Source organism: Carettochelys insculpta, chromosome 8, assembly GCF_033958435.1.
Source record: "Carettochelys insculpta isolate YL-2023 chromosome 8, ASM3395843v1, whole genome shotgun sequence".
Classification (NCBI taxonomy): Eukaryota; Metazoa; Chordata; order Testudines; family Carettochelyidae; genus Carettochelys; species Carettochelys insculpta.
The window spans coordinates 42,314,724-42,328,872 of record NC_134144.1 but is presented as its reverse complement, the minus strand read 5'-3'; the positions used below and the strand labels follow the sequence as shown (position 1 = coordinate 42,328,872).

The 14,149-nt window shown below is 42.7% G+C and overlaps 1 protein-coding gene across 2 annotated transcripts in view; it reads right to left on the bottom strand.

The window, feature by feature from the left end:
* DPP4 (dipeptidyl peptidase 4) overlaps positions 1 to 14,149 on the bottom strand; it is a 78,269-nt gene that overhangs the window by 4,496 nt on the left and 59,624 nt on the right. Inside the window, exons 21-23 of one of the 2 annotated variants that reach the window (XM_075000924.1) lie at positions 12,549 to 12,603; positions 8,518 to 8,617; positions 5,686 to 5,750 (exon numbers count right to left, since the gene is read on the bottom strand). In XM_075000924.1, the coding sequence (XP_074857025.1) occupies positions 5,686 to 5,750; positions 8,518 to 8,617; positions 12,549 to 12,603 (220 nt within the window). The remainder of the gene's footprint in view (positions 1 to 5,685; positions 5,751 to 8,517; positions 8,618 to 12,548; positions 12,604 to 14,149) is intronic. The other variant, XR_012646378.1, reaches the window with a different exon arrangement.

Here is a 14,149-nt window from a genome sequence, read left to right as displayed (position 1 = left end):
GTGACCAAAAACACCCTAGAAAATATCAAAGTTGGAAAGTTGACAGCCATGTCAAGGTAATTCTGCCTGGAGAAACATGAGTGCAGCAGCATTATGAGAAAATGAGACAGGGGAAGTAAGGGTCCAGTGGCAAAACCAATCAAGCAGCAGTCACTGGCTGGAACATTTTCCACAGGCACAGAGAAGCAGCACCTACAGCTGATTAAACAATCAGGTTAAGAGCTCCTTTCCAGCAAATCAACCTTTATTACTTTCGAAGGGATGAGAAGAGAGAACAACATGGTGGGGGGAAAGGAGATGCATGATTAGGTCAGTCATTTTCTTCTGCTGCTCCTCTGTGACTTTCAGGCCTTCTACTTGATCAACGTCATCAGTCTGAGACCTGGTCTACACCTGGGAACAAGGCTGATCCCACACATGCAATTCTAACTACGCCATTAGCATAGCTAGAATTGACACATCAGGATTGATTTTGTTCCCTGGGCTAGATCAGGGCTCTTCAGGCTCGCACTGACATCTCTTACTCTACATGGGGTACTCTTACTCTAGCATGGAGTACCACAGTCGATGACGTAGCCCAGCGAGATCGATTTTGCCACATCTTCACAGATGTGGCAAAAATCCAACTCCAGAGGATCAATCACAGCACATCAAACGTGCGGTAAGTACAGACATGCCCTGAGACCAGCTTTCAAATGCCACGTCTCTTTGCCTCTTTTCTCTTGGTGAACACTAGACAAGTTCACGTGCAAATACTTGCCAGGAACTTGGAGAACACAGAAATACACAAGGGCAACTGCTTTGCCAACAGATTATCCCTTAACCTTGAGTATTTATGGTTGGTCATGGTTGTATTGTCTTTACATGCTCCCCGCCAAACCTCAGGAGCAGAGCATGAATGGTTTACTTCAAACATTGGAGATTTCAAGTCAGGAACAGTCTCAGTTACACCTATGAGAGAGAACTGATGATTGACTCAAGCCCCAAGACACATTTAAGACTAAATAAGTCCAGTATAGCAGCATGGCTACTTGCTTTCATGAGCTGCACTGTATAAACCACAGCTCCCAAGGCCATGTCAGTGCAAGTGTTCAGCTCTGGGCTGCACTGAGCGTAACTGGCTTCCCTAAAGATCACACAGCAGTCAGCGTTCTATGAGTGCTCAACAAACAAGCTAAGGTTTGGCTGAAATCTGAAGGTCTCTCTCCCTTTGGCATATTCTCAGCTAATAGAACAAATGTCAAATCAGTACAAGATGGCATATTTACAAAATTGTACCCTGTTTTGCATAACCTAATGATGCAGCAGTTCTTAAGGACTGAACATTTCAAATCTGCTAGCGAAAGATTGCCAACGCTATGACTGTTTCAAACACTTGCCAACAGCATATCAAATTCAGAGTGAACTGCAAAACAATCTCCTTCACAAGTTGAACAGTCCCTTTTGTAAGCTCTAGGCTGCGGCTTCCTCTGACTCCTCAGCCTCTGGCTCCTGCCAAACTCTCTCAAGCGAAGCCCCAGGACTTGCCAGAGGCTGGTGGTCCACACTCTGTAAACAGCAGCTTAGGGCGTGTACTCTTTGTGTTGGCCCTGACCTCTCACCTGTTAGAATTTGCATTAACTCTTCAAGCCTCCTCCATTATGTAAGACTCTCTAGCTAGGACAAACTGGGCCAGATTTTACCCCTATTTGCATGTGTACAACTCCATTATACAACCTCCACTGAAGGGAATGGAACACAACTGGTCTCCTGTCTGTCTTTGCACCTTACCTCAGCCCTGCTCCTGTTGTCACACACAACTATACTACCAGTTCTAGCAATGTCTGCTCCTTTCTTTGCCAACTCTCTATGTTCACGCTTCAAGGCTAGACTAAAACTAGCCCACACCTAATTAGCTTGCTAGAGGTAACAGCTGGGAAAAAGCAAATCTGGTTGGGCAATGAGGCCATGATGTATTTTGTTCTATCCTCCCTGTAATAATGGAACCATGAAAAGTCAGATATAACATCTAGCACAAGCTTTGTTATCCAGCATGCATGGGGAATGGCAGGGCTTTGCCAGTTAATTGCATGTGCTGGTTACGCAAGCTTTTCCACCAAGTGCAAAAATGCTTAAGACATGAAATAATTTTACTGAACACTGCACCCTTTAACCCTGTTACTGTATACAGTACTGCAATTTACTGCTCCTCTACTGCCTCAAGGGCATCAAACAAATGTCACTTCCACAAACACTGGAAAATTATGCTGGACAGTGATCAGAATTTTTCTGATTAACTGAAGGGGGAATTGTATTGTTGTCCATGGCAGAGGCCAATGAACTGGATTTTCTGGCTATCAAAGTGCCAGATAATGGAGCTTGCAAGCAGGATGTGAATTAGAATCATCCCTCAAACCTTCTTCCCAATATCAAAGGGGCACTTGCATCTCAAAAAACTCAGTTCTAGCTATAGATGGAGAATGACCATTGAGAGGTGTGTGAAGGGCAACAAGATGAGGCCTGGCCCTAATACTCTGGTTAGAGCAGCTCAGTGTCACACCAAAAACTAGGGCTCAGCTTCTGGTTCATCACTGTTCCACAGGTGAGCAGCGGCTGTCAGCACTACAGGTGACAGAGCCTTCAGTACGCAGAGGGAGAGGAAATATTGCTTTATTGCTACCTTTCTGGCTGATGTAAGGGTAGTTTTGATAGAAGATAGGCTACACCAGCTCTCCTTGACCATAAGACAGGTCATTGTGACAGAGCCTTTAAGAAAGTGGGTAACTGCTGAACAGGGCCATCAAAATTCCAAGAAATGAACCTCTTGGGAGCAAACAAATTCCCCAAAATGAATTCTTGGAAGTATGGAATAGGCAAAAGATTAGAACTTTTGATTCTCACAGCTCACCAGAAACAAGGACTTTAGTCAGACTCTTCTACCTCTACAGAAAGATGTACAGTGTGACAATGTGATCTGCATCATCACCCCCTTCTCCTTCTAGCCATCATCCACCCCAATTAGTCCTCTGAGTAACACATTTAAAACCTTTAGCTCTTGGTACTGGCAGTTTCAGCGTGGCCATTGCCAGCGATGGATGCTGTGCCAAGAAAATTCGACTCCTGGCATGAAAGGATCAAACAGTCCTTTGATGCCATCTGTGCCGTGAAGCTGGAGAATGACTTTGTGCACCCAGCGTGTTAATGTTCCATTCTGTAGCAAGAATGTGACTTATTTATATTACTACCTAGCTGATCTGTGACAGTTCTCACTGCCTGAAAAGGAGCATACTTGGGAGAAAAAAGGCCAAAAGGAAGGTTGCTAGAGCTAACAGCTGGGAAAAAGCAGATCTGGTCAGGCAATGAGGCCAGGATGGATCCTGAACTAGCCCCCTGTAAATAAGGGAGCCATGAAAAGTCAGATACAGTTCCAACAATCTTTCAGCCATCACTGCTTTCAACAGCTTTCATGTGAGCCAAGCCATTCCCATGGGATAGTTTTCATTGCCTATGTATATGAGAGGGGTCCTCAAAACTGGTATTTCAGTGTGGATCATTATTTTATAGTACAGTCACTGCATCTCATAATGAGCACAATTACTACTCCTTCCTTGTAGCCCACGGGTGGCTTAACACTCATTGGCTGTGTCTACACGTGCCCCAAACTTCGAAATGGCCATGCAAATGGCCATTTCGAAGTTTACTAATGAAGCGCTGAAATGCATATTCAGCGCTTCATTAGCATGCGGGCGGCAACGGCGCTTCGAAATTGACGAGCCTTGCCGCCGCGCGGGGCGTCCAGACGGGGTTCCTTTTCGAAAGGACGCCACCTTCTTCGAAGTCCCCTTATTCCCATGAGCTCATGGGAATAAGGGGACTTCGAAGTAGGCGGGGCCCTTTCGAAAAGGAGCCCCGTCTGGACGCGCCGCGCGGCGGCAAGGCTCATCAATTTCGAAGCGCCGCTGCCGCCCGCATGCTAATGAAGTGCTGAATATGCATTTCAGCACTTTATTAGTAAACTTCGAAATGGCCATTTGCATGGCCATTTCGAAGTTTGGGCACGTGTAGACACAGCCGTTGTGTTCTGAGCTCACCATAACTACCAGCCCTCCATTCCCTGCCTCTTCCACATGCACCCTTTCCCTGCTGTGTTTCACATTCTCACAATGGGCTCCTTGATACTTTATTCTCAGCACCTCCCAGTAAATACTCTTTCAACTAAAGCAATGTCTGAACTTTTGCTGAGCTTATGAGGGCTGAATAGGTGCACCTCTCTCAGCTTGGGGCTTGTTAGACATTGTTTTGGTGCCTTGTGTCTACAGGCAGCCCTGATCTGTGCCTGGCTTCCAAATGCTCAGGTCAGTCATTCTGGCAGCCAGGCACTGAAACACTCCAACCATTTCTCTAGTCCCACAAGCCATGCTGACACTATTCCTACCACAGACTCCCCTTACATCTGTACAAGTCCCTGAAACCATTTCTAATGGCTATTTCATGCTCCCTTAATTCTTGTTAGTGGGTGGGGCCATCTCTAGTATAATCACAGAGGTGCTCTGCCTTATCCCTGGACCAAAGAAGGTATTCAAACAGCTGGAGATACCTAGTCTACAAGGCAATGGGGTCCTGCTGCTTTTCCTTCAAGAAAACCAGTGCACCATGAGCTTGTAAGTGACCTACCAGCACTCAACAGGCTTTCTCAATGAGTATTCCACTTTACACAGGGAAGTGCCAGTCACGTGGTTAGACCAGAACTATAACAATTTTGATACTGGCAGTTTCAGTGTGGCCATTGGTTCCCCACTTCAGAATCTGAGAATTAAATGCAACCTGAATAGCAAAGGAGCAGCACTGCTTTCTTGCAAATGTATTGCAAGTCTTTGGACAAAATCAAAACCAAAACTAGACAAACACAGAACTGTTTCTAACTCTCCTGAGTGTGGAGTAACAAAAAACTGGAAGTCTGAAGTGCAACATATAGGCTTAGAAAACAGAAAGCATATATATCATTGTTTTTAAGATAATCTCATCATGTTTTTTAGTACTTCTGTCATGATATTTGAAAGCAAGAGGACTGCAATCCTGCAAGTTTTTTTAATGTTTATAACATTAGATTTTGTCTGTAATTTTATGAAGAAACACACAGTATTTGAGTTAATCTGACTGAGCTGGGTAAAGGAGGCCTAGAGTTTTTAATTACCTTCAGCCTCAGAACATTTTTGTAGCACAACACAAGGATGTAGTCTCTCTAAATTTAACATGCACCAAAATAATCTACAAAACGCAGATTTTGAAATTTCAGAGGAAGTTCAAAGTGACTTCATTTTGGTTGAATTTGTTTAAGACACAGCATATTTTGTCCATTAGCATATTACATTTTTTAAATTGAATCAATTCCTTGATTACTGAAATAAAACCATGATTTACAGCTTGTGATTACTGCTTGTAAAATATCCAAAACAAACTGATTTTTCTCCACATATGCTGTTTTCCTGGGGTTGGCTGAAACAACTTAATTCTAAATCCAGGAAACAGTAATATTAGAACTTTTAAAAAGCACAATGTAACACAACTTGAATTGTTAATAAGTAACTGAAAAAGTTATTCTGGATTAAATTGGAATGGATTAATATTGGAATGTATTAATATCATGTACTTCAGGGACAAAAGTAAGCTTTAACTATGTTAAAAAGGAATTAACTACTCTCTTACCTCATAGTTTTTCAGATTATCACTTGCTACAGGAAGACCCATGTAACGCTCTGTATATATTGAATCTGCAATATTAGAAGTGTGAATATAATATAAAAAGGGGGTCTACTTTCATAAGTGCTTTTGTCTATCTTATATTCCACTTGTTCTGTTACTCACAGACATAAGGAATGCATTACCATTTTGGAAAGAGTCACCATTTTCCCTCACGAGTTTCACAATTCATCATTCATAATTTCCTTGTTGAGCTTCACATTCATAACCATTAGGAATATTTAATGTTGCTGTTGCCATGGTCACCTGAATGCTGAATATTAATAAGTCACCTTGTGTCAACAGTATATTATTGTTATTCTTTCAGTAATCGTAAAAGAAATTGCTGAGTTTCTAGCATTTACTGATTGCTGTCTGAAAATCACCGAGATAAATGATCTCAGGTACTTAGAATTTAATGACCATAAAAAAGGAAACTGCCAAAACTGGATTATTCCCTGATGGATGAGTTGAGCCTTATTCACTTTATCTTTACATTTTTTTTTCAAGTATTTCAAGTTCTCTAGAGATTTTTTCCAACATGTTTTCTGATTTTTTAAAATTGCCATATTTGCTGCCCTTTTCTATACGAAAGTCCACAAAAAGAGGTACAATAAGCACGTCAGTCTTTGTTTAGCTAGTAATTACTACAATTGCCATAGAGAACCACCTACATTCAATTTGCTTTTTCAATTCCACTATGCCTTTTTCAATGATCTCGTAAATTACAGTCTGGAATTTTAGTGTTTCTCTGGTTATTACTGAAAATAAAATCTTTGCATAAGATTCTTGATACATTGGAATATCTGCCCTAGAGGTTCATGACAATTTGCATACTGCACCTACACAGTGTAAAATAAGATAAATAACAATAATAAAAGTTTCAGGATATATTTTAAAATAAAACAGTACACAACAAATGAGGAACATAATCTGAGCGGTGTCTCATGCTATCCACCCCAATGACTCTGCCGTTATTCACCAAACAAGTCCTTCAGCTGCATAAGCTGGACTCCTAAATGGGCTTTTGCACTTCTATTAAACATCTTTTGTGAAGGAACTGAAAGCAAACATTTTTCAAAACCAAATTCACCAAAATGAGTATTTAAGAATTCAGCAGTACGTGGCCTCGTATTTCTTCGCTATTTGGCTGATCTCAGTTTATGCAACTTTTCTCTTGTGTTGTTAGACAAACATGGGGTCTCTTTAAATCAAGTTTCTCGTCAAAGGCTCTTAATAATGAAGCTTGTATACTGTAGTAGCCACAAGATACCTACTGAAGATTCTAATAAATGAAATAAAGTGTTTTAAGTGACTGGTCTAGTCTTGTGTCATATAAAATGAATAACCCATGCCATCTTATCCCAAATGACACAGAGAAAGATATTTAAATTGGTCCCTTGTGCATTTGCTGTGAAACCTACACGGCCAGGTCCAACTCAGTTGGAAGACTCCCATTTTAGCTCAATGCTATTATAGATAACAAAAGATAGATATAAACTTTTGTAAGAATAAATAAAACATTGTAACAAGCTGCTTTCAATCCTGCCACATTTTTCATGTGACACCATTTAAGGATCAATTGTGAACAAATCAATGTACTGAGTCAGTCCAAGATGGAAGCACTCTTTATTTGTATGTGAACACAGCATTGTTTTTTGTTTTGACCTACAATGGGTGATCAGTGGACACAGACATTATTTTCCAAACACTCAGTCTTAAGAGCATGAAAGAGAATTGTAAAATGTAAAATTTAACCCCCTAAAGGAAATAATTGAGTCAATTCACATCTGCTTAAAAATACTCAATGTCCCTTTAAGAGCAGAATTTACAATACACATGATGTTATTCTTCCTACAGCTCAATCTTGTAAGCCAAGTAAACAAGCAGTCATGTAGCACTTTAAAAACTAGCGAAATAATTTATTGGGTGATGAGCTTTCGTGGGGCAGACCCACTTCCTCAGATCTGGAGACATGCCATTTCCAGAACAGCACTGACAGTTTCATAACTCAGAGATCCCAAATAAATAAATAAAAACTGACAAACCAGATACACAGCACTGAAAACAGGGGGAGTGAAATACTAAAGGTCCTGCCTGAGATCACTATGAATGTTAAAGACAGGGAAGCTGTCCTTGCAATGCATGAGGTAAACACTATCTCTATTAACACCAACCCTCAACATATCAACCGCCCACCCCCCTTCAGTCCTATATATTTGTCAGTTTTTATTTAATTTTGTTTTGGATGTGTGTGTTATACAACCACCAGTGCTGTGCTGGAAATGGCATATCTCTAGATCTGAAGAAGTGGGTCCGCCCTATGAAAGCACATCATCGAATAAATTATTTTTTTTAGTCTTTAAAGTGCTAAATGACGGCTTGTTTGTTTTGTTAGAATACAGACCAACACAGCTACCTCTCTCTTACTATGTAAGCAAAGTAGTAATTTAAAGAAACACGTACAAATAGTAATGAGTTTTATGACATTCAGTAATGATCTCTCAACACCTTAGAACACATGGCAATTTATGAATGCAAAGGCAGACATTTACATTACAGTAATACTGAGCTTTATAAAGGTTAGACAGATTATCTTAAATTTAGGATCTTATTAAATGAAAAGCAGAATTTGGAAAGATGGCATAACTCCAAACAGCTCACTAAAACAGACCAAATGGCATTTGACAGATTATCCACTTAATATACAATGAAAGTATTATTCTCTGACTCGGCTCTCTGCAGTGTGTATCCTGCAAATCATAGGAGACTATTTGAAACTGGAAAGCCATCACGTACCATAATATTGCCAGCGCGACACAGGGGCTACAGCTATTCCACACTTGAACACTCCACTTCCAGATCCGAGCACCATGGAGGTCACATATCCACCGTAAGACTGAGAAGAAAACAAGGCAGTTATTTTAAGGGAAGGTAAGCGGGGGGGGGGAGGGGCATCTGCTGCACATATTCAGCTTCTGTGTTTTCTGTATTAAGACCTCCACCGTGAGTTTGGTACTGCCTTTGAAGCAGCAAGATCGAAAACAGGTTTATGACTCGGGAATGATAATCTCCATTTCAGTCTTCTCCTGGGGCAAGGCAACACCACACGGACTGCCCTTTACTAGTGTAGAGAAGGAAACCACACACCAACTATGCAAGTCCCTGATATGCAGAAACAGACAGGCAGCAAGACACCTAAAAGGCGATACTTGCTGTGACAAATGACTGCACTAGCAACAGTTAGAAGGAAATTTTCAAAACTGGACTGTAAAAATTTAAGGAGATCAGTAACTTTTGGAACTTACCTCTACCTTACAATGGGGAGCAATGGGACTAACCCAAAATCAACCGCATGGAGTCCCGTGACTCCAATGACATTTGTAGATGCAGGGATTGGTCCCTTCAGTCCCAGCACAGTACTGAAAGGTGTGTAAGTTCCAGCACATGAGCAGCCCCACTGAAATCTATTGGACTATCAGTGTGTGGGATAGTGACTGACCTGTAACTGGAAGTTCTGTGAGAAATATGGTCCATATATATTCCATGTGCCCAGAGCTGCAGAATTGAAAGCAGTGTCCACTGGTTTGCGCTTGCACCCTGGTTCACCTCGTACCTCAGTCCAAGGAGGTAAAGGGCAGAGTAGAACAACTGGCACTCCAGTTCCTCCTCTACTGGGAGTCAGAGATCAAAGCAGAGGGGAAGGCAAACAGGTAGGGGAACACAGAAAGGGACCACACATCTGTTCTGGTATGGCTCTGGTCTGGAGAAGTGGGTCTGTCCCATGAACGCTCACCACCTAATAAATTATTTTGTTAGTCCTAAAAGTGCTACTGGGCTGCCTTTTTGTTTTTCCAAAAAACACCACTTACAGATGAGTAACTCCCCCTTTTTCTTCAAGTGACGGTTCCTATTGCAGTTCATTGAGGTGACTGACAAGCAGTGATTAAGTAGAATGAGATACAAGAATACAGGCAGTAGAGCAGAGTGGAAGATCACCACTGCAAAGGAGGCACCAGCAGAGAAGTCCTGCACCACCAGAGCATAGTGTCTTGTGAACAGAGCCACACACATCTGTTGAGGGGCATCTCCTCAAGTGATGCCATAGTTGTTGCTCTGGCAGAATAAACTCTCACTCCATGGAGTAGGAGGTGGGGGAGTGGGGGGAGAAAGAGGTGTGACAGCAGATGGACTAGAATGCAGTGAGAAAGTTGGCGATTAGCTGTATGGAAGTGGCTGGCCTCGGGACTTTCTGCTATAGTGATTAACAGTCTCCAGGATTTCCTGATTGGTCTTGCTCTCTGCAGGTAAAAGGCCAAGGCCAGCCAAACATTGAGAGAGTGGAGTGTTCATTTCTTTGAGGCATCATATGGTTTTGGGAAGAACAAAATTTAAGTCAGCTGACTGGTTAAGGAGAAATTATGAAACGAATCTGGGGGTATATTTGGGATTTAGATGCAATTCCTATGAAATATAAGGAGGACCTACCATTATCACTGCAAGCTTCCCAAGCTTTCTAGCTGAGGTGATGGCTATGAGGAAAGTAATCTCCATGGAGAGGAGAGCCATGCAGTAAAAAGTGAAATGTTCGGAGGGGGCTTTGTGACTACTGAGAGAACAAGGTCCAGGTCCCACTTAGGGAGTAGGGTTCTGCACAGAATCTAGGGGTCTGACTTCAGAGAGAGCAGATGTAATCCAAGGTGAGATGACTAGCTGCATTTTCTGGGAAAATGCTCCTTTGATGGGCCCAGGAAGAAAAGCATCTCCATGTATCTAGATAACACCTTACAGCTGAGTCCTTCCTATTATTAGAAAGGATGTCTCATATGGCTGTGGGGCATGAACATAAGGATGATAACATTCTCAGGTAACTCTATGAAGAGCCCCAACCAGAACTCTGTTCAACTGTCAGAAGCTCAGCCCTTCTTCTTGGGTACCAGGAAGTAAGTTGAGTGAGCTTGCTCCCTTGGTATTGAGGAAGTTAAGTGTTCTACTACTCCTCATTGCAGTAGGAGGTTCACTGCTTGCTTTAGCATTCCCTCAGGAGACTGGCCCATGAAGGAGGCGTGGTAAGGGGTTTTGGATGTGGTAGGGATGCAAACTATCATATAGGCAGAGTGGATTGTGTTCAGGACCCACTTGACTGTTACTGCATTGTAGATGTTGAATAAGAGAGTGCTAAAGAACCCCCACATGGTGTACATATGCGTGAGGGGTTGTACGGTTTAAAAGAAATTCTCGAACATGTATAGCACTGACAGACAGACACAGACATTAAAATACATCTGTGTGTGTGTGTGTGTTATTTATATCTCTGTCATGTTGCAGAAGACTGTCAAACAACCTCTGCAAACCAGGCATAGCTTAGGAAGTCACAATTAGCCATTAGTGCCTGGTAACTGCCTATCCTGAACTGCAGGCTAGATGATGAGACCTTTCTCCCCAACAGAACCAGGCACTTGCCCTCTTTATACTTAGGAGCAGACTGGTAGATGTTGTTTAGCCCTTCAGAAGCAACTTAGACCACAAGTGAGTTGGAAGCAGGATAAGAAAAACAGACCTTCCGCCCTCTTAGCAGACATGTAGAAGCCTTCTCCACTCTAGTATGAGTGCAGGTGGAGCGATATACCACAAAACCATCCCAGCTAGTTCCAGTATGACTTCATTAAATCAAGAAAGCTACTCCATTGAATCCAGATGAGTAGGAGATGTCTAAGAGTTTCTTTTGGGAGTCCAGGACCTCCTCAAGAAGATCTAGAGCTCTCCAGCAACCTTGAAAAGGTGGCCTTGGAACCATCTGAAGTCACTGTTACATCTACAGATAAAGATGGCTTTCTTACTGGTTTTGGTGAAACTGCTAGATCTGGTCCATAAAGCTCCTCCTCCTCTGTAGGATCCCAGGGCAGATGAGAACCTCCTCATAGAAGGGAGGAAAAGATCAGATTAGATTGATTCTGCAGGAGTTCACTGGTTCCAGCACTCCCAGTCTGGTAAACAGGAAGGATCAATACATGGTTTTGTAGACCCCGTGGCATGGTGTATTAAGGATCCTGAGAGTATGACTATGCAACATCCTTATTTATAAATAAGCTATTCTGGAAGAGCTATTCCAGGATAGCTTATTTTGAAATAATGCTGCCTCATGAAAAAAATGCATTTCGAAATAGCATTTAGCTATTTTAGTCATTGCTGACTGAAAAAGATCACAGCAGGAAGCATAGTTTGAAGCCTGGAGTCCTGAGCATAGCCTGGTACCCAAATAGGTAAGAGGGAGCCTCTTCCACAAAAGAGGCTAAAATCAGAGCACCTCAGAGCAATAAAACACTAAACTGTAAAACTGTTTAAAAAGCTAAATTCAATAGTTATTTTGTAGGGAAAAGGACAAAAGTGACAGCCACAAGAGGTTCTGACCCAGATCATGTGTCAGGAGGAGGGAACTGCAGAGATGGTTAGTTCAGCTTGCCCTTTTATCCCTTTAGGCAGAAGCAGGAGGTGAGACAGGGCTTGTGCATAGGCCAACATACACTTCATTCAAATTCCCTCGCATAACATGCCTAAGCCATGGACTACAATAGGGGCCATCAATCAAAGGATTACAATTTAGGCACTTGCCGTAACAATTTGCTGAAGCAGGGCTTTAGTGAAGGGCTGCCAATTTGACAACTCTGAAAATTGAGTTCTTTTTTGTCTATAGGATATGTTCACAAATCTGCACTGATATTGCTGCTTCTTCATGTTAGGCAGGTTGTACATCAAGTAAAACACACAACAGCTACATCTTTATAATTATCTAGTGGAGATTCATCAGCCAAAGTAATCTGAATACTCACCCAGCCCCAAATAGCTATTCTGTTCTTATCAACAAAGCTCATTTCAGAAAATTTTCTAAATGCAAACAAACAAAAAAAAAAATCAAACACACACTAGATGGCAGATGTTTCAGAACAGCAGTAATTACATGCAATTCCCTGTTTTCTGACATGCTGACATTTTAACTTATACAAGTAGGGCTTGACCATTTTGTCCAGTGATCGACTGAGACAAAATTTAATGGTTCACCTTTTCGTTCAGCTCTGCTGAGTCTGAGGATTTTTGTATGTAACTGACAAAAAACAAAATCTGGCAACTTAGTTTTAAAAACGCCCTGTTCAGATTTGGTCCTCTAGGGCGATGTCTACACACCAGCATTATTTTGAAATACCCATTCCATAGTTATACTCATCCCTTGTTTAATGAGTACTTTACTTATGAGTACTTGGTAAAACAAGGAACGTATATACCTACCTTTATTCACTATATGAGTGAACTTCCCCCACTTACATGAGCAGGGCCCCATCTGGGGACACCCACAGCCCTTCAGCTGGCTCAGCTCCACCCGCGGGGGTGGGGAGACCAGCAACTGGAGACTTCTCCCTCCCTTCCCTCAGACATGCAGCTGTCTGACAGCCCTTAGGCTGGGGGAAAGAGAGGGAGAAGGCTCTTAGCCTGGTTCCCTCCCCTGCAATGGCAGGCACATGAAACTAACCAGCCATAAGCTGATCAGTTTCCCAGCCCTGCAAGCCATGGGGAGACTGGAACCAGCCTGTCCCTGGTTCCCAGCTCCTGCCACTCTGGGAGCCAGGAAACTGACCAGCACTGGTAGCTCCTGGCTCCACTCCCCTTGCAGGAAAATTCGAGTTATGCAGGGGTTGCAGGAACAATTCCTGGGTAACTCCAGGGTTTACTGAATTAGGTCCCCTGCCTGCCCCACAGACCTCACCCTTGGCCAGGTTTTAACTGCCTCCCATGGCCACAAACTGCCTCCAGCCTTGAACCTGCCCAGCAGCCACAAACCTCTGCCAGCTTTAGACTCCCCCAGCCTTAGAGCCCCCCAGCAGCCCCAAGCTGCTCCCAGCCTTACACACACACCCTGTAGCCCCCAGCTTCCCCTAGTCTTAGGCCTCCCCCCAACATCCCTCAACAGCCCCAGCCTTAGACACTCTTCACGGGGGCTGCTAGGCTGGGTGGCTCCCCCAGCCCTCCTGCTCCCAGCAATTAACTCAAGTGTTAAGGTTTCAGCACCTAGGCATAAAATAATTGTTATCCCTAGTGATACAGATAACTGCTGGAGATGGCAGCTATCACTATTGGTAGGTATCTGCCTGAGGCAGCAGTATTAAGAAACTGCAAATGGCTTCTTTAACAGCCACATGCAGCTGGGAACTGCCCAGCTGGCGACCTTTAACAAACCTAATTGGACCTGTGTTTGGGTCCCAACCCATAGGTTGGGAATCTCTGATGTACATACATATATACACTACATTCTATTTATGGTGCCAAACTATTCAAAGACATCAGAAAAGTACCTAAATTCACCTGGTTTATGTCAAGTTACAAGCCCTTGGAACGAATTGGAGACTTTTACATGTATTTTAATGTGAATTTAGTGTTG